We start from the raw sequence: 20859 nt of genomic DNA, 5'->3' as shown, positions 1-20859 counted from the left end.
ATTAGATCTGTCGAATCGCCAACGCCCACGCTGATTACTCATCTGTGACTTCAGCCGCATCTCTACCACCCACCACCAGAAAAACGCGCCAAAATGTTTTACAACTCCCTCCTCCCCGGCTTCAACACACACCAACTTCCAAAGCAAGGGGTGAGAGCTGGAGTCTAAACCAAGAAAAAGGAAAGCTTAGATTAGCACTCACACCCCCTGGCGTTCCCCTAGAAAGGCACAGCTAAACAGCGCCGCCTCATAATTCCTTGCCACCCCCGCCCCGCCCCCAGCTATCTACTAACCCGGCCCTTACTTGGACAAGCAATAGTTTCCTTCATAAGCTGAAACCCCCAGGGAAGCTAATATGCATATGGTGGAGGAACAAGAAAAAAAAAAAATATCCTTTCCTCACAATCAACTCTGCAGTCTGACCCTTCAGGGGGACTGACCAAGCAAAGTTGTGGAGCTCGGACTTTGCAAGTTTCTGGTGAAAATGCGGGGCTCTCGATAGAGGAGTGGAGAGTTGGTTTATGTCTTTTACCCACCTCTTCTCCTGCGGGCTCCCCAGGCCACTCCGTGTCCCCCCAGTCCCTCAGTCGCTAGTCCCAGCCACAGGCGCTCTCCCAGCCCTGGGCATGCCTCCAAAGGCTTCTGGGGGACATCTCCAAGCCCGCTTAGACCCTTGCATAAGGACTTGGATCTGATGCTGCCATATTGAAAAGAAGCAAACAGCCGGCTCTTGACGCAGACTGGCTGAGTCCCAAGGGACAGAGCGCACTGCCTCTCCCGGGGGCTCTTGGTTGGTAAGAACCTGCGTGCATCTCAAGTTCGCTGAATACGCGTGGAAAGATTTTTCTTCTAAACCGCGCGGAAACAGATTTCAAGTCCAGAGTGTACAACAGCAAGAATAAGCTCTACCCAGCTGCAGCGGCTTCGCTCTGCCTGGCTGCGCCCAGCCCAAACAATAAATAATGCAAGCCTCCTTTCTCCAAGCTCGTCAGGGGCAAGAGCTGGAGAAGCTTCTGCTCTTTGCCACTGGGATCAGGAGAGTGCAATCTGGGACTCACACTTGGGAGACTGCGCTCCAGTCCCGCCAATTCCCTTGGGCCCCAGAAAGTTTCTTGAAAGTGCAAACTCTTACCTGACCCAAAAGGTCATAGCCCAGCTCTTCGGCTATGGCCAAAGCCGCCTCTGGTCCCCCGGGGATCTCCGCTGCCCATTCGTTCACAAACTGCCTCGCTTTTACACTGTTCAATGCACACCAAGCGCAAAAAAGAGCGAAAGCAGTACATTGCAGAGTCCATGCTCTTCGCCCCATGGCTCACACACTCGCTTTCACAGAAGTGGGAAGGAAAGGGGCAAAAGGAGCAAGACAGGAGAAAAGCCAGAAAGACTCGCCCTTTCTACCCTCTGGCTCTGGACCACTTCTCTTTCCCGATTACCCTGCAAGGAGATAGGAGACGTGCGAGGAGAAGCTGGGCGGCGGCGAGAGCTGAGTGCAGCGCTTTGGTCTCCGGGCTGAGTGGAGCCCCAGCCCTTCCCAGCCGGAATGGAAATGAATGTTTACACGTCAAATCGACGAAAGCCATCTCTTGACGTCAGATCTACCTGGACTAAGATCTGGATGGCATTCCCGGCGGGGTGGAGAAGTGGCTATAATAGGCAGGGAGGGATTGAGAAAAGGAAGGAACCGTTTGCTGGGATCAGTTAACTCTGTTCCTTGTCTGATCGTAAATTCTGTAGCTGTGAGAAACCACTTCTCAGAGAGAAGTGCCCCATTTTAGTATAGCTACCAAGAACCGAAGGCTGGGAGCGCAGCACACTTTCCCTCCCCTCTGCCCATTTTCTCTACTTAACTCTTGTGTGGGAGAAAGAGGGAAAAAGATTCTTATAATGGCCCTGTTGATAACAGCACCTACTATAAAAAAAATAGGGCTCTTAAGGCTTTCAAATTGGACAGAGGGTGGAAGAGCAGGAGGAGGGAAGCTTCTACTCTCTAGAAACTGATCTAAATTGCCTAAGAAAATGAACACCTCTGGAAGACAACGTTAAAGCAATACTTAAAAAAATGTATTTTTAAACTAGTCAACCACCTTACTTAATAAGTTTACTTACTTCTCTCCTGTTTCTCAACCTCAGAAAAACAATAACTAAATTGTTTCAAATACTGCAGACCCTAATACCACACACTTTGCAGTGTTTATTAGAAAAATGATAAATCACAATTTTTAAAAACAGAAAATCATTTTCTTTATCACAAGGGGATCTTGGCACCCACATGGTGTTATATTGACTCGGGGAGAGAAAGGGCAGATTTCATTAATTCCAAACTTTCTATATTCTGTAGAGCTCTTCATTTTAGTGTTTAACTGAAGCTGTACCATTACTTTCTCATAAAATGCACGATATGTCTTTGTGGAATAACGTTTTTCCGTGGAAAGAGAATGAGCAAATGTCTAAATGACCCTCCCCCAACCCCCCAGGGAAACGAGCTTTTAGTCTACGGTGCTGGAGCCTATTCTGATCCAGATGGGTTGAACCTGGCGGGAAATTCCCGGGTGCGTAGTATTCAGCACCGAGGAGTGGACAGCGCCACATGCGCCTGTGGTCCGAGCTGCAGTCTCTTTCTAGATCCAGGGACTGCCACTATTCTGCAACTGGCCAGAATCAAGCTGTTTTTCTTTTGTTCTGTGCCTTTCCCTTCTCTTAAATAACAAATAAAAAATTTACCGCAGGGGAGAAGTGTGGTTAAGTTCATGATTTGAATACTTATATCGAGCTCGCGGGAAATGTGTTGGACTCAGCCCAAAAGTAAAATTGCAGGTGATTAAAAATATCGTCCATGAAAGGTTTTTTTCTTTTCTTTTCTTTTTTTAAGCTCCAAACCGCTGGGGGGCGCAGCCTTTTCTAGAGGAAGAGAAGAAAAGGGTTAAATTAAGATTGGGAAGAAGGCGTATGAGTTTGTGGAGAAAGGAAGCAAAAGATATCTTTTACAGGAAGCGAATGAAACTACACTTGGAGGATGATGCTGAGTAGTGCTAATTCTTCATTTGCTTACATGTTTGCAGAAATGTGGACTATATCAATAATTTCTTTAAACATAAGCTTCTTAACAAAAATGAATGGCTGTGTTAATAAATCATGTGATACAGTTAAGTGTATTACAATAACATCTCACATGAGATGTTACAGAATGAGCTCAGATTGATAGCCCTTCTCTCTGCTCTTTAAATTCGCATGTGTGGCTTTGATGGCTGGGTGAGCTGTCTTCTTTTCTCTTCATGCCTCAGCCTGAGTTGTGGCCTCAAGCTCTCTGAGTTTCCTTCTCACAGTAGACAGATGCTGTGTGCTAGCAAGACAAAAAAATATATCTATATATATTGCAGATGTTTAATAGTGATAGGTATGGTTAGAGCAGGAACACATTTGCCCTTATTGGTGGAGTAAATCAGTTTAGCAGAGTATTGTCGATAAGTCCAGTGTCTCATTAATGAGACATTTGTCTTAAATGGAGCACTGTGCAAGCCTAGAATAAACATTTGGTTGATGTGCTTATTAAGGTAAACTACATTCTCACAGTAAGAAAATAATATTCCCATCCAAACAATATATGTCAGTGATTTATTCTGAAACTGTCTAAATTTTATCTGATGGATTTTATTTGCTACAATTTCTGAGATGCAGAAGAAATGAATACTTATTAAGGTGAGGGGTGCAAATAGATGTAGAATCCAAACCTCCAGGCCCATCAGAGTCATATGTTATATTATGAATTAGAAGAGCCAATTGTCATCTTTGAATTTGTTTTAATAGTATTTACTTGGTCTGATTGATTTATATAGAAAACAAGATCATTCAGAAACTGAAGAGGAGTGTATTTCCACTATGAATTATCAAGTGAATGTCATGCCTTTCCTGATGACTCCCAACTGCCTAATGATACAGTTAGTCATATATTAAGTTTTCTTGGAGACTAATAGGATCTAGGCTAGTTTGAGCAGGAAGCAAGAATATGTTCAGAGATATGTAGATCGCCATATCTCATTAGTCTTAGAAAACAATTTTTAAAAACCTTTTGTTACTAAGAAGTAAAATGTACACACTAAAGTGCATAAAACAATGTGCTCAATGATTTATCACAAAGTGAACACTGTATAACCATCGAGGTCAAGAAAAAGAAAATTTATAGCCATTTAGAATAATATTTCACAATTTTCAAGAGGAATAGGAGAGTGAGGAAATAACTTAGGTTTAATGTTTTTCAATTGTTATATAGACTTACCTGTTTCCTTTGGGTAATAGTAACTGTATATTAAAATGAGTCTGTAATCATTTAGTCTGTAATTAAACCAGAAGCTATTTGGTAAATATATTCAGAAAATATAAAGGAAAATCTACCTATTGCAATGTTTCACAACATAGAAAATAACAATCTTTGTGTGGCACACTGGTGTCAACTGGAAGAAATTTGAGGATACCTGTATGAGACTTGGTAAAGGGATTCATTACATTTTTGTCATGTAATATAATTTTGTTACAAAAATAAAATGCAATATTTGGGGCAGCATATCCAAACTGAATATAGGTTATTTTAAATTGAGGAATGTGACTGTGTCCATCCCTATAAATTTTTGTCTCAAGTTTTATGCTTAAAAGCCTATATACCATTTCTAATCAAAATATTTTAATGATAATCTTTTCAAATTGTTGATAACTGCTTTCGTAAAAAATTTTTATTTGCACAATTAGAGAACAAAATTTCAAAACAACTTTTACAATCATTAAAACATTTGCAACATTTGATTTTAAATATAGCAACTCTTTCTTTTATGTCCTTGCCAAATTTACCATTGCAATTTCATAAAAGGATCCTATAGATTTAAAGTGTACTTAAATATTTATATGTTAAGTATTACAAAATATATTGAAATTCTAAATTGGAAAATACATATGTGTTTTAGCAGTTACCATGCACCTACTTTGCCACATATGAGTAAAAATATTTAATGTATAGAAAGACTGATATTGGGATCACCACCTAAAGATACACTTGCCAGGAATCCTTAATTTTCTTTCTCATTATCTATCCTCTCGAAGCCAAATTTTGGTGGGCACACTTGCTAATTAAGCACTTAGAACATAAATTCCTCCAGCAGATCCACAGATCCTTTTCCTATGATGGAAACAGACATGCTTGCAACAAATTCCAGAAGTATCAAGGTCATGGACACTCATCTTTGTTGAGCTCACTGCCTTGAGGCCAGACCAATGAGTACTAGCTATCACTGATTATGATTGACTAATTGCCAATCTGGTTTGGTCATTTTTCCAGGAGCCCAGAATCAAGCTACTGGCCTAAACTTCCCAAAGGATGAAAAGGTTGGCTATCTTGAGAGTCATCTATAATTATAAGAGTTGGGAAGCCCTAATCTCTAGAAATGGAGGTAAGAGAATAATGAAGCAAAATCTGTACACCGAAAGGCTCTGAGGTGGATAACTAACTATGAAGGATTCTTACTGAATGAACTAGATGAAGTCTTGAATATAATATAAAATTGAATTATTAAAAGTGAAAAAATTGGTACTATTAATTTCAATAAGTTCACAAGGACTCCTCTGAGATGAAGGTCCATAAATTTAGTGCCTATGTTTTCTTCTATGTATCTTATTGCTTCAAGTCTTATATTCAAGTCTTTAGTTCATTTTTGTGTATTGTATCTATTTTTATCCCTTGCAGGTAGCTTTCCAATTTTCCAAGCACCATTTATTGAAGAGACTTTCTTTTCTCCACTGTATGTTTTTGGCTACTTTGTCAAAAATTAGTTGCCAGTATAGGTGTGGGTTAATATCTGGGCCCTCAATTCTGTTCCAACAGTCTATGTGTTTGTTTTTCTGCCAGTACCATACTGTTTTGATTACTGTACCTTTGTAGTATAGTTTGAAGTCAGGGAATGTGATAGCTCAGGTTTTGCGAAAAATTATTTTAAAATATGCATTTACTGAATGAGTTTTTGAGTATCCCTGCTTCTGTTTCCAGCCAATGCTCCTGCTTCCTTTATCCTCTCAAACATTGCCATTTTCATATGGAAAACTCAGTGTATAGCTGTTTTCTCTGTTCCTGAAATATATTTTCCAGGAGAACGATATTTTCAGTATTGAAATGTGACTTTAAGAACTATGTTGTTCCTTGCTTCTCAGAATGTGGTCCATATACCAGCAGGAAAGGTATCACTTTGGAACTTGTTAGAAATCCAGTCTGTCAGCTCCCACCCCAGAACTACTGAATCAGAATCTGCATTTTTTAATGAGTCCTAGTAATTCACATGAAATTAAATTTTGAGAAGCATTGATCCAGTTAATAGCCCCTTAAATACATGACGCACTTTGGGAATATTCCTGTGAAGTGGCTAATATAATTCAGGGTTTCCCAAAACAGCCCTATCTTTGATTTGGATCAGCCCAAATGATTACAGAGTTCTTCCTTATCTATCTCCAGTCAAGCATGCTGATTTTGTCCTGTAGCACTGCACTGATAAGTCTCAATCTCTTTTCTGTATGACAGCTCTTCAGACTTTGAAGACAGATTATGTCTTGCCTAACTTTTATTCTACTGTAGATTAAACATTTTCAGTCTTTTAAAATAATTTTGCGTCCTGGTTATTCTTGTCTAGGCAGGACCTTTTTAAGATATACTAACAAATATGGCACCCAGAATTAAATGAAATACAGTTGGCCAAATCTGTGCTGAGCAGAACAACAACTTCACTTCTTTTTGGAAACTACCCTACTGCCACTATAGCCTAAAATTGAGTTAGCTTTACTTCTTTTTCTTGTTGAACTAATAGTTTACTAGAATCCCTATTTGTAGTCACATGTGCTGCTATTAAGTCATGTTTCCACACTGACTTATACATTTTTTACGTTTTTATCTGTGCATGTGGAGGTGGGGGACTAAGTGCAAAACAAATCCTACCCCCAGCTAAATTTCAGCCTTTCAAGATGTCTGGAATCCTGATTTTATCATCCAATCATTTTCTCCTAGATTCATGCTATATTAAAATGCAGACAACTTTCCATTGATATTTTACTCAGGTTATTAGTAAAAAGATTTACAAAGACAGGATAGAAGACAGACCCACCAGAAACTTTCCTATAAGTTAATTGATTTAATAATCATTATGCTTCAGAAACAGTTACTGGTTTACCTTACCAGCGACTAGTCAAAGGATAGCAGAAAAGACCTTGTCACATGAAACGCTGAAGTCCAGGTATACGGTAACTATAGAGCTAACTCTTGTTGGCATAAGTCTGACTTGCTCTATATTATGCTGGGTGCCAGTGATCAACATTTATTTTGTCAGTAATGCAAATCAAATTTTGAATTCTTTGTTCTGAAATTGATGGTAGTCCACTTACCTAGTTAATAAAACTTACCTTCTTTCATTCCTGGAACTGAGAATTCTTGACCTTCTTGTCTATCAGCACTGATCCGTGTTCTGTTTTTTAATATTGCTCAGCTATCTTTTACACTGGTTCAGGTATCTCCCTTTAGAATGAATTTATTCTCAAATTGAAATTTACCTATATTACTTGTCCCCTCCTCTTGACACAGCCACAAGTAGAAGTGATATAAAAGGTATCATCTGATATATATATATATATATGATATATATATATATATAATTTTTGTCTATCCAAACAAAAGTCATCTTGGATGAATTAAAATTGTTGTGGTTTCAAAAGACAGAACTGTATCCTAGCTAAAACTAGCTTAAGCAAGAAAAGGGAAATTTATTGGCTTGTATAACTAAAGCATGAATAAAGAAATATAAATCTGTCTAAGGAGACTGGAGCAGAGACTTAAACAGCATTATCAAGTATGCTCCCCAGCCCAAGCCCCCTCCTCACTTCTCAGCTTTTACATCTTTGCAGCTTTCATTTCTCAGGCTCTTCCACAGGACTATTGATACTTCTAGGATCACAGCTTTCTTGTTCATGATACAAAGAGAAAAAAGAACTTCCTTTCTGTGTTCAACATGAAAATCCCAGAGAAGACTTGTCTGCTATGTTCACCCTGGACCAATCACTGCAGCCAGAAAATTTTAGTATTATTATTGGCCATATATAGGTTATATGGTCAACCTGGAATAAGTTTTATTTTGACTAGTAGCTACATCATTATTTCAGTGTTTTCAATAAAGAAAGAGTAATTTGCCAAAGAAAGGGTGGGGAGGAGGTTTCCATAATAAAGGAAGCAAAGTATTTAGAAACATAAATAACAATTACCATGCCCTTTAACAGGCAGAAAGCAAGTAAAGAAGCATTGACAATCTATATTTTCCCATTCTGAATATTATCCCTCCTGCATTTAAGCAACATTCAACGCTTAAAAGCAAATGTCAATGTTAATGAGTTACTTTAGACAAAATAATAGAAATAAAGTATGTAATAGATTTAAATTCTTTTAAAATTGTTTAAAATAGATGGGGTAGGGTTATTAAGAAAATATTTTTTTCTAACATTTTATTTTGAAAAAATATTAGAACAGGAGGTATGGATATTTACATGTCTAATTACTAGTGATGCTATCTTCAATCCCTCGATTAAATTGGCATTGGCCAGGTTATTCTTCACTATAAAGTTACTATTTGAGAAAGAATATTTTCGCTCAAAAATAATTGTTGAAATCATGATAAGAATAATCACAGTATACTCATAATATCCAAATTTACATTTTTTGGAGAAAACGAAAATTTCACTGTGTTTATGATCCTTGCTACTTATTATTGCACATGTCAAGAGATCACTTTTCAGTTTTACTGATTCTGCTTCTTGACTGTTATGTCTGAGATCAAGGTCGGCACGCTCTTTTAACCACAATAAGAGACGATTGTTTGAGGCCTCCTTTTCCTTGCCTGTTTATTACAGCTTCAATACAATTCCTCAAGTATTACATTTATTTAAATAATAAGCAGATTAATTTCAGTATTAACCAGACAGTGATGAGAGGCAAAGATAAGTTATATTCATTTCATTGTTGTTTATCTTCAGTGATTCTGCTAGAAAGCAAGCCTGAAGGTGACCAATTCTATAGGTAACGCTGAGAGGGGGAGGGTGAATCTTAAGTTGCCGCCTACCCTAGCACAAACGACTTGGTTCTTCAGTGCTTATCTCTCTTCTCTGCCCTCCTGGGCCTCTTTGACCACCACCAACTGGAACGAGAAAAAAATCTGTGAAAGCAGAATCGGTCTATAAAACATTACTTGAAAAATTCTAAATCGGTTTCTGCCACTTAAACTCAGGAGATGTCTAATAAAAATCTGGTTTCCTGACTTCTTTTAAAAGCTAAAAATATGGGTCTGAATTCCCTTATGGCAACAGTTATCCTCCCATTCTCAGACACTGAGACAGTGTCATTTTCTCCACTTTTTCCCCCTTACAGTAGAGATCAGATATCCTAAACTCTATCAAAAGTGGGAAAACAAAACATAGCAGAGGGAATCAAGTGCTTGAAGACAATTTGCTCTTATAACTGACATTCCATTCTATTTTGCTATTGGCTCATCCCTTCTGAACATTTGTGTCTGCAACCCTTTCCTTAGAGCTTCCTGCATACTCTTTCCTATACCGTTCGGACCTGGCCGCACCGTAGCACAGCTTCTTACAGCAAGAAGGATGCAGAGACCAGTGGGCCGAGTATCTTAGGCCAATGTGTATTGGCTAAGTCTGGGTTACATCCCAGGAAGAAGCCAATGGGCAGCAACAGTTCATTCCCAGCCCATGAACCTGGGAAAGAGATGGACTTGGTTGGGGGTGAGAGGGATGTTAGCAAGGTGAATGGGGTCAAATTAAAGCTACTCACATTCTTTTGACTCTCTAGTCCAGATTTATCAGGAATCTAGGGGTGCAGTCACATCTACACATGGAGGTGGGGCAAGCTGGGGAAAAAATGGGTATGAGAAAGTGCAATGGTTGATGATCCAGTTTCTCCTTTCTTGGTTCTCTATTGCTGGACAAAGCAGAAACAGAGGCTTTAGTTTTATTTGCAAGGTGAGTTGAATGTTAACTGAAAAACTGACATCATTTGACAAACCAGCATGAATTCGAGGTGGATGCTATTTCAAAAAGCAGTAAGCACAGAAAGAGCCGAATCTGGAACCAGACTGCCTAGGTTTGAATCGCATGTCTATGATTTATTAGGTAGGAGTTTTGGACATGTTTTTGACCCTTCTTTGCTTTAGTTTTCTCATTTGTAAAATGGGGCTGTAATAGTAACTTGCCTGATGCAGTTATTGTGTATAACATAACTATGACATTGTCTAGTGGTGCAAGTAAACAATCATTGTTTTTACTAAGAAAATAGCACCTTGGATTGGATACATCACAGTTTATTATAAAAGTGTTTTCAAGTGGGCAGAAGGTTGTGTGGTTGTAGTAGCACGTTAGATGGGAAGATGAATTTAGAGCTTAAACCTACTTGGCTCTGACACCCAATTAATTCTCACATCTCTCTTCCCTTTTCCTACTCACTAGTTTCCAACATGCCACTTTTATTTCCCTTTCCTCTTTTATTTCTATCATAGTCCTGCATATTCTTGGTTGATTTTCCCTATAAGCTTGTCAAGAGAAGCAAGACAGATTTGATTAGCTCTAGTTCACTGAAATGCAGAATGGTGGAGGAATTCACCCACAGCTCACATCACTGACTTCATACACTTGACTTTGGTACCAGATCCTTCCTCTATGAGCAGGTGGCATTTGATTTCATGGTAAAGGCTAAACCATGACTGAGTTAAAGGCAATGAGAATACCTAGAGGGTTGCTTCCTCTAAACACATTCTCTAAAAATGGCATGTTAAAAAATATGGTACTATATTGACTCAATATTGTTAAGTATTCTGGAAATCTATTGTGTGAAAGCATGAGTCACTGTGTCCAACAGTCAGTATCAGGAGTGGTGGTCAGATCTTAAAGCACACAGAGAACACAGTCAAAGGGGGCACCTTTATAAAAAAATTTGTTTGCCTCCCCCCTACCTTGTCCTCCTGATATTAGAACTAGCTTGTGATTCTACCCACACAATTGAATAGGGACGTAATTACTTCACTTCCATTTCCTAACTTCATGTGAGAATGTTTAGATCCAGCCTATGTGTCCTCTGATTACAGAGTATAACGACTGAGATTTATATGGCACTAAATTCTTTTCACAAGGATTTCACATCTGCTGGCTTCTCACTACACTGTTATTACCAATCCCACTTCACGGACAACTAACCTAAGTCCACCATCATTTCCATAATTAATCTGACAGAGCTAAAACTAGAACTCAGGCCTGCAGTGCTTCTATTTCTATTTGTGTGGACTAATGTGATGTTTAATAGTTTGAGCAGTTGATGGTGTGAATCCTCTCTGTCCCTTACTAACACTGTTAATTAGCACAACTTACTTAACCTGAAGCTACAGGTTTTTCATCTGTGAAGGGAAATAATATTGACTACTATTTATGAGAACCGAAGGTGACTAAATCATGTAAATCAGTTAGAACAGGGCCCGGCACACGTTAAGCTGTCATGATTTTTGTTTTTTCTTCTCTTGTCACTTTCTGGGCTTTGCATCAAAGAAAACTGCCCATGGGTTTGAGGTTAATCCCAGAAGCATTATGTCTCTGGGGTTATATTATCTTAAAATATTATTACCCTTTGTTTCCTTGGAAGCTTGAAAAATGAATGAATTAAACTGGATAGCACTTCTGGCATTAGTACCCAGTGTATTATAGGTCAATAATTTTCAAATGGTTTATTATGCATACAACTCACCTGGAGCGTTAGCTTAAAATTAAAATTTCCAAACATCCCTCTTCCCATTATGGTTCTGGGATAGTATGGAGCTTAGGAATCTGACCTGTAACACATACCTTTGGAGGTCATAAGAAACACCGAGAAAAGCCCTTCACTAGTTGTTGCCTCCTATTCCACTCCTGCTGCTGTTTCTCCTTCTCTCCATCCTCCTCCTCCTTCCTTCCTTTTTCTTTTTTGTTATTTACATTGTCAACATCCTCTTCAACTTATTCACTATCTTCTCATTCTTTCTCTTCCTTCTCTTTCTCCTTCTTCTAGCATTTCAAATAGACTGCCCGAGGCTATTTTCTACTATTAGGCTAGCTCTATTATTATCTCTTTAGAGAAAATGCCACTGAACCAGGGGGAAAAACACAGAGTAATTACCAAAAGAAAAAAAATATATATATAACTTCCCTGGAGCCAATTAGGAAGACAGTCATTAGGTTGAAGTGATAATTTGCTCACACATTGATACAGGGCTCTGGTCCTCTCACAAAGAGTAAAATAGCTCATGTTTACTTCCAGAGCTTATTAGTGTTGGACTCAACTTTAATGCCCTGACAGTAAGTATAAAAGTCTTTCTTATGAAAATGAATAATTAGATATAGGATCATTATCCATACACTTTAATAGAAATTTTACTTTTTTTTTTTTTTTTTTTTGCTTTAAGTCAGCTAGGTAGTCCAGGAAAGATGTTATCAGTTCCCACCTCCCACCTTAACCTCTGGCTTATTGCATCTAAGTGTTGAGAAATTAGAGAAAAGAGCCAAGTGCCAAATATGAAACCACTTAAACTACTCAAGTACAGTCATCTATTTGGGTCTATCTACATAGACTCAAAGAAAGTAGGTATTTTGCAATTACTAACTTTTAAAGAACTATAAATAGTCAGTTTAAAGTGGTATTTAGCCCAAATTATAGATTTTATTGATTGTGAGTGGTCGTCAATTCTTGTTGCATTAGAATCATCTGAGTAGCTTTTAAACAATATTAATGCCATGGACCTGCACCCAGATTATGACCGAGTTGGTGTGGTGTGGAGTATGCTTAGGTGTTTCTACTGAGCACCAAGGGATGAAATTTCTTAATATATGGGGATCAAATTTACTTGACAATTGCCTGCTCTCTGCATCCTTCTGCAAGGTGTAGGCATAGAGTAAGATTAGAAGTAAAATGAAGCAGAAAATTTTAACATTTTAGTCTTAATTCATGCCTGTTTTGGAGAAAGTAAAATATTAGGTATAGGATTTTTTTTTTAAATTGCCTCAGTTCTCCATTTCACTTTGCTAGGGTATATTTGATCTTGTCAAAATATTCTTAGCACTTAATAACACATAGAATCTCAAGGACATTCCAAATGAGTCTTAGTAATATAAGAAATGAAGGTAAGACATAAGTTAAGCCTGCCAGTCAATAATTTATCTTGTCTGAATCAGGGTAGTCATAGAAGCAGTCACAGGAGTTGAGAGTTCTTTTGCTCTACCTCACCCTTTCTGGAGCCTGTAGAGACTAGCTGGAAAGATTTGCATAAAGAGGATGTTCTCTGCACTGGTCTGCATTTCTGGCTTAGGCCTTTTCAGTTCTCATGGAAAATAGGTGCATTAAAATCATCATTTACCAGTAAGCCTCTTGTAAACAGTTTTTCACTTTGGTGGCACATTAAATGTTGCTTAAAGTAGAAATATGGCTAACAGTGTTCAAGCTATTGCTGTCTGCCTAGATGTTCTGGCACTTGGGAATAAAGTTTTCTATATTTTAAATGTAAATGATTTTTTATAAATGGAATTCTCTTTTGAGTTTATCTCATGCTGCAACATCTGCTGGTTTATATAATTTAAAATCTTTCTTTTAAGTATTTCCACTGAATCATTGTCTTTAATAGATAAAAATGATCTTCTCTCTCTCTCATTTACAACCCTTTTTCTTTTAACTATTATTTCTGAGAAATTTTTTAAAATTTCAGCTTTTCTACTGAGTTTTTCATTTTCATTTTTGCCATCATAGTGTTAATTTATTTCCAAGAGATCTTTTTGCAAATGTTCCTTTGTATTTGTCCCTGTTCTCTCAGAGTTGTCATGCCTTTGAGAATATTCATGCCAGTGTGTTTTGTTTTGTTTTGTTTTTTTAAGTCTCCCTTCCCCTATGCAGCCCACCAAGTTGTTTTTTCCTGTGTGGTTTCCGTTCCCCCTGTCATGGCAATGGCATTCCTCAGATCTCTGGTGATCCTTGGTTCCTGGACCTTGTTGAAGAGTGAGGCAAGGAGAGGCCAACTGGAAGTTGTGATCCTTTCAATGGCGCTGACAGCTGCAAGCTCAGCTGTAAGATGGTCTAGCTGGATAGATGAGTTGAGAAAACTTCTATGCCAGAATCTTTCAGTCTTTCCTATTGTGCTGGCCAGGTTCCACAGAGAAGGTTCCCCAACCTCCAATCTGGAGGAAGAGGGGTTGGCTGCCAGAGGGAAAAGAAACCTGGGGAACTCAGCATCCATTATGCCTCACTCCACTCCATGTGAGACCTCTACCTTTAACTGTGCCTAAGTCCCTGGTGAATTCCTGTTTTACATTCTCCAGGGAAGAAACCTTTTGGCTTTGTTTGGCTAGAGTTGTGAACAAGTGGTTTCCTGGCAGTGAAGAGTGATAAGGGGATCTGGGGATGTGGTTGCTTCTGAAGCTGACTTTCTAGTAATCTTTTTTTATTTTAGCGTCTCTTTTTGCCCAGCTTCCAGTGCTATTTGGTGCCGCCAATTCCTAAGCCTCAGAGGAATTCTGAGCTGTAGAAAGGGTTAATTCTTAGCTTTCTCTGCTGCTGGTTTAAGATTAATTTTTTGGGGGGGAGGAAGTGCTAAATCGTTTGCTTTTCTGCTTCCATGATTTTATTACTCTTGCTTCCTTCCACTCTTGGCCTCCTTATCGCATGAGTTTATGCCTTTAAAATTCCTTTCACTGTAGTTTTTGAGAGGTTTTTGGAGTGAATATAGACACATATATTTAATCGATTAATTTTACCCAAAAGTATAAAAGTCAAATAAATAGATCCAATATAAATGACACCAATGTTTAATTATTTATGTAAACCATAGGGCACTCATACAATGGATACCTATTTAATCATGAAAGATTATGCAAATGAATAGTTTTTGACATGGAAATATATTAATTACCATGTAGAAAATGACAGTTTAATAACATTAGTAATAGTAGCTAGCTAACAAAGTACTTTCTCTGTCCTCATCCTTTTGCTAAGTATCCTAATAGATTTTTTTTTCATATAATCTAACAAAAAAAGAGTTCTATAAGAAAGCTACCTTAGTATCTATTTTGAAGACCAGGAAACTGAGGTGTAAATAATTTGCCTAGGGTGACAATGTCTTTGGTCTAGATTGGATAAGACTAACTGGGTTCAAAAATGACAGAAATAGAACTCACAGGCCCCAATGAGTTCTATTCACAAGTTGTATCAAGCATCAAAAATATGTGAGAACAATATTGACAAAGATATCTCTGATCTAGCGTAGTCTCTGGCTTTTCTCCTCTTCTTTCCTTGGGGACATGGTAGTAAGTTGTCAGTTAAGCAGGTGACAAATCTGACAAGTCTGAGAGACCCGGGGCAAAGAGTGGACAGGCTTATTTTCTTTTCTGCTTTCCGTGCTATTTCATTTCCCAGAAACACTTACTCTACCAGGCAAGGTAATAATTCTGCAACACGGCAATCCTGGCACCTAGCTTAGTCCAGGTTCTGAGTCACACACTTGTGACACACTTGTGTGATTTACTTTATTCTACACCTGAAATGTGGGGATCTTCCCTTTATGTGTGTTTAGTAGCTCTGCACAAGGAGTTCTGGCTATAGCCTGTTGCGTAGAATTAATAAGCAAAGTTTATAGAATATGATTCAGTTTCTGTAAAATAAAAAGAAACATGTATCTGTAACCCATATGAAATTTTTTTTTGAAATCTCAAGGAGTGTGTCTCTGGCTCTCCTTGACAGTTACATTGGGGTATTGGACACAGGGTTACCAGTTTCCCTATTCCTGCAGATTGTCCTCTGTAGAGAACAAAGAATGCCTATTGATTATAAACACCCAACACACACACACACACACACACACACACACACACACACACACACACACACCCTACACAAGCCCTATTTGGAATTTAACTATCATTTGGGGAGAAAATAAAGAAAGGTTGAAACTTAAAATTGCCCAAGTTTGAAATTAAATAACTGAGCAATAATTTTGTTAACTTGGGAAAATTTGATCACATTTTCTGCTTTTAGAAGGAAATGTAGTTTATGGTAGAAATTACATTTATTTATAGAAAAAGAAAAATGTATTTTACACACTGAATGCTTACTTAGGGTTATGTGTTTGTGTGTGTTTGTGTGCATACATATACATGCACACATTTATATAAAAGATGTCAGTTTAGAGGCCCTGTCCTTTGAGATTCCAATTAAATTAGTTCAAATGCTGTGCATTGTGTGGCGAGACCCAACAGTCTTTCCAATCTCTCCAGAAAATATGCAATAAGAAGTAGAGCCCTGCTTTGCTAGAATAACACATTTCTAAATCAATAGCTTTAAAAAATTTTAAGTGGTAGAGATGCCATTTTGGATGGAATTCTCATATGTAAAAAAAGTTAAAACCAGAGCCATTCTGGCTGAGCAGGGATGAGGACCAGGAACCAGCTCAAGGAATCTATCTTGAGTATTTTCATGAAATTGAAATGCCCTTATAAAGAAAGCCATTTCAACAATTATTGCTCTACTGGTTGCCATACTGGATGTGTTATGGAAAGTGTATTAATGGGTATGTGGCTTATAAATCTTAAAGACCTAGGTTTACTCCAAATAAAACAGGAAATTTATGCATAAAATGTTTCTAATCATGTCCCTTGGGTTTTTGACTTTATCTAAGTCCTTGCCTTGCTGGATTTAAAGGGGAAGTGAAAGCAAGTAACCAAATGTTTTACTCTGGCCTTTACAGACTATACTGTCAGCTGCTATTGACTGTTATAGATGGTTAGAATATAGATGCTTCTGCTGTTTACTGCCTTTTCAGATCAGAAAAAAGCTGTGGATATTTGAATGTGTTTCTGTCTGTGTTTAAACTCTCAGAGCTTTTGGTGGATTTAGTCTCTTTCAGGAAGATCAGCCCAAAACATCTAAATATCAAGAGCTTGGTGAGGTTGTCATATTCATATGAGAAAGGGCTCTAGTCTAAGACACTGGGACACAAAGATCACATCACTGATCAAAATAGGTAGGCCAGCAGAGACCTTCAAAGGCACTCTGTTTGCTGCTTAATTGGGTCATATGCAATTTAAAAAAATGCATCTATTCCCTAGACCTAGACTCTCTGGATAAACTGTAAGGAAAAAATAGTACCTTTAAAAAATATCTGGTGTTTTATTTCTATCAAATTATACACATAGTTAGATCAACCCCTTCTGCTAGGCATATAATGAAAAACAACAGTACTCTGTCTTTCTCAGTCTCATTTCTGGCTCCCCTAAGACAATCCTTTCTTCTTCCTTAGCTTTCTGTATTTTACTTTCATTTTATTTCTATCTCTAAATAACAGTTTTTTCCCCCTTGATGTTTTTCAGCTTTAGGTATTTTCTTATCTAAAAGTATCCAGTTCTCTTGAACCACCATTGCACTCTAGCCATACACAATAAATTTGTCTCTTCATACAGTTATATTGCCATCCTGCGCAAACATGTATTTAGTGCTTGCATGATTAGACCATGTAAAATCTGTTCTCCCCTGAGGCCTATTGTCTACTATGATTACTTTTCTCTTCTTATACACTTAGTCATGTGTGCTCTTTGCTTAGTTTTCTGCACATTTATCACCAATTCATCTCTCATTCTCAGTTATTTGTCAAAATCTCTTCTTGTTTTGTTTAACTGAATTTCTTAATCTATTAGTCTCATCTTCCTGGGGACATTCTCCCAGAGCCTTACGTCTGTTCTATCTGGACAGGATTCTCTTTGTGCACCTTTCTGCTTCTTCATTGTCATCAGGGATTCTCTTCACTATCCATTTTGAGTTGGAGCTAATTTCCTGGATCCAATATTTTTTGTCCTCTTGGTATTATCCCTTGCTTTTATGGAGTACTGTTTTTAATAGAATCCTGGAACAGGTACACATTTGAAAATGCCTTAAATCTACCCTTACATTTAACTAAGAATTTAGTTGGATGTGTAATTATATGTTGGAAAAATAATTTTCCTCAGAATATTGTAAACATTGCTTCAAGGTCTTACTGCTGCCAGAAGTTTTGTTGAGAAGTTCAAAGTTAGTATGATTCCTGTTTCCTTTATTTTCTTTCAGAGAAGATAAATTTTCCACAGTGTTCTAAAATTCCACAGTGGTGTACCTCAGTGCAGGTCTATTTTCATTCATTGTTTTGGACATTTAGAGGCTCTTGCAATCTAGAAACTCAAGTCCTTCAGGAAATCTGAAGGATAATCAAGAAACTCATTTGCTTTGCCATCAGTATTACTTGTTCTCTCTTCCTGGAACTTCTAGTATTTGGATGTTGGACCACCTGGACTGTTCATTCTCTTGGGCAGAGATTATTTCGTATTCATATTCTTATCTCTCAGAATTTCAGGTATTGTATCCTTAGCAGTTGCTCTGTAAATGACAGTTAAATCAGACTAAATTGAATTAGTTTGTATTAAGAAAATGCTCTCCTGCAGCCCTCCTTCTATACCATCTTCATTTACTGACATTCTTCCCATCCTCCAAAATCATACCAATGTCCTCTCCTCTGATTATTCTACAGTTTCTCTATAACGCTCTGATGTATTTAGCATTTCCTTCTGTGGTATATTTTTAATTGCTTATATGAATTCTGGAAAATCTTAGACTGTAAACCCTGGAAGGCAGGAACTTAGTTTTATACATCCTGGTGTACCAACTACCACCCACATATTATCTCTAAGAATCTAACCATCTAACCCAGTGCTGACCACTACCTAGTTCTTAATAAGTGTCTATTAAATGAATAAATAAATGAAGGAAAGTAAGGCAATTGATACCTGTTTAGAAATCCTGTCACAGAAATTTCAAGTAGCTAAAGAATGACTTCAGGCAATCAACAAACATGATCCCCAACAGTTATAAGGAAAAAAATCCAAAACTTTATTTCAGTTAAAGAATAATGAACACAGAAAAAAATGGGCCTGCAAGGTATGATGAAAAGTAGGTCCTTAAAGTCATTATTTCTGAACCTAAAAATACAACAGAAACAACTATTAAAAAATGCCAATTGAATATTTTTCTGTTAATTTTCACATAATGTGTATATATAAATTCAGTTTTGAATCCTATTTGCTTTGACTTAGGTAAAGTTATTGTCTTTAAGAAAATATATAAACAATAAGATTTATAACTGGTCTGTAAAATTTTTCAGTTTACTTTATTTTGCTACTACCTCCATGTGATGAAGTTTAACAAAATGCTTCCAGAGAGGTCTGTAAGTAAAGGAAACTGAATTTTAATTTTATTTAAGGGAATTGAATTTCTTTATGAAATCAAGAGAGGAACATTCTAAAAAGGAAAAGGGGAATCCTGGGTCTATCACAGTAATGTGTTAATGTAGCTACAGGAGGTATTTTAGGGATCACCACAAAGCATTGTTAGAGGAGATCAAGTATGGTTTTTCTATTGACCATTTTAGTCTGAGCTGCTCCCAGTTGGAAATGTGCAGATGAAGTCTGCATGAGTAATTATATCAAGAATGTACATGGGGTACATTTCATTGACCTCTCAGGTAACTAGATTCAGTCAAAAGTTTTGGTGTATTGATCTAATCATAAGAAGTGTTTCAGCATCAAGTAAAAACCTAAAATCTAAAAATAATCCTTCAATATGCAGAAACACCCTTGAAAAGTATAGGTTGTATGTCTGTTGCTTCATACTACAGCTGTATTCATGCTGCAAAAGAGAGAAAAATCTATAAAATCATCTGGCAGAATGAAGACAAAAACAAACCAATTCAAATTGGCTTCAGTTAGTTCTATCGAGCAGGATTTTTTATCTGGAATGCCTGTGTAATTTCTTCAAGATTTCTCTTTAATTTGTATCTATAGAAATGATTTTTTAACTTTGCCTACCTCTCCAAATATTTTCCCAGCTGTAATATAAGATTTTAGAGTTATTATAACCTATATGTGTGTTATATTCAAAAATAGCTTCAAATTATTGAGACTCTACTATGTGACAGCCATATTACATGTTACCTCATTAATCCTGATAACAACCCTATGAGAAAGGTATTATCAGACTTATATTACAGACAAGAAAACCAAAGTCAGGGAGATTATATAACCTGGTTTAGATCTGAAATTAGTGAGTTTCTAAACTTAGATTTGTATGTAGGTCCAAAGTCAATTAATTTCCCTTTAAAAATACTATCTTGCCACTTTTGTGTCATTATAAAACAAAAACAGTGATTCACTATCAATAATCCCAGCTCTATAATTATATTACCCAGGAATTCAACCATCTCACTATGTCTAAATCCTTGTAACCAAAAGAAGCAATTCTGTGGATGTCTGGCAGAGGCAGGAGTACAGTCGAGGTTTAGACCTCAAGCTGGCTATTATATGGTATCTATCCCATACCCAGCTCTGCACTGAGCCTAATGGAACACACAAAACACTGGAAGATAAGCCCTCTTCCTTGGTAAACTAAACAGACATTGTTTCTTTGAAAAATCCCCTTATTTCTCAAGCTTTTCACCAGTGGCAATTGAAATAATTTTAGGTAGTTCACCAACGCCTTGAATTAAAGAATATTGAACCTTAGAGAGATGTATTCCCTATTTTAGCCTTGCAATAACCATCAAGAAGAATAGCTCCGTTTGGTGCTAGGATGCTTTTAAAACTCCTGCTAATCTCGTATGCCGATAAAGTGAAAGCAGGCATTTGGCTCAGAGGCTTGGCAAGCAGCAGAGCATTTATTTTGTTGATATCCTCTATTTATGACAATTGACACTAAGTTTCCAC

General features: G+C 37.4%; 1 protein-coding gene and 1 long non-coding RNA gene across 3 annotated transcripts in view; one reads left to right on the top strand and one right to left on the bottom strand.

Annotated features, from left to right (window-relative positions):
• Positions 1-1502, bottom strand: part of PCSK1 (proprotein convertase subtilisin/kexin type 1) — a 37840-nt gene extending 36338 nt beyond the window's left edge. The window contains exon 1 of one of the 2 annotated variants that reach the window (XM_016159785.2): positions 1133-1502. In XM_016159785.2, the coding sequence (XP_016015271.1) occupies positions 1133-1309 (177 nt within the window). In that variant the 5' untranslated portion in view covers positions 1310-1502. The other variant, XM_016159786.2, reaches the window with a different exon arrangement.
• Positions 1503-5344: 3842 nt separating this feature from the next.
• Positions 5345-20859, top strand: part of LOC107518286 — a 68306-nt gene continuing 52791 nt past the window's right edge. Inside the window, exon 1 of the long non-coding RNA XR_001598810.2 lies at positions 5345-5435. This is a non-coding gene — a long non-coding RNA (uncharacterized LOC107518286). The remainder of the gene's footprint in view (positions 5436-20859) is intronic.

This window comes from Rousettus aegyptiacus, unplaced genomic scaffold, assembly GCF_014176215.1.
Source record: "Rousettus aegyptiacus isolate mRouAeg1 unplaced genomic scaffold, mRouAeg1.p scaffold_m13_p_8, whole genome shotgun sequence".
NCBI classification, from domain to species: Eukaryota; Metazoa; Chordata; class Mammalia; order Chiroptera; family Pteropodidae; genus Rousettus; species Rousettus aegyptiacus.
This window is presented reverse-complemented; position numbering and strand designations above follow the sequence as displayed.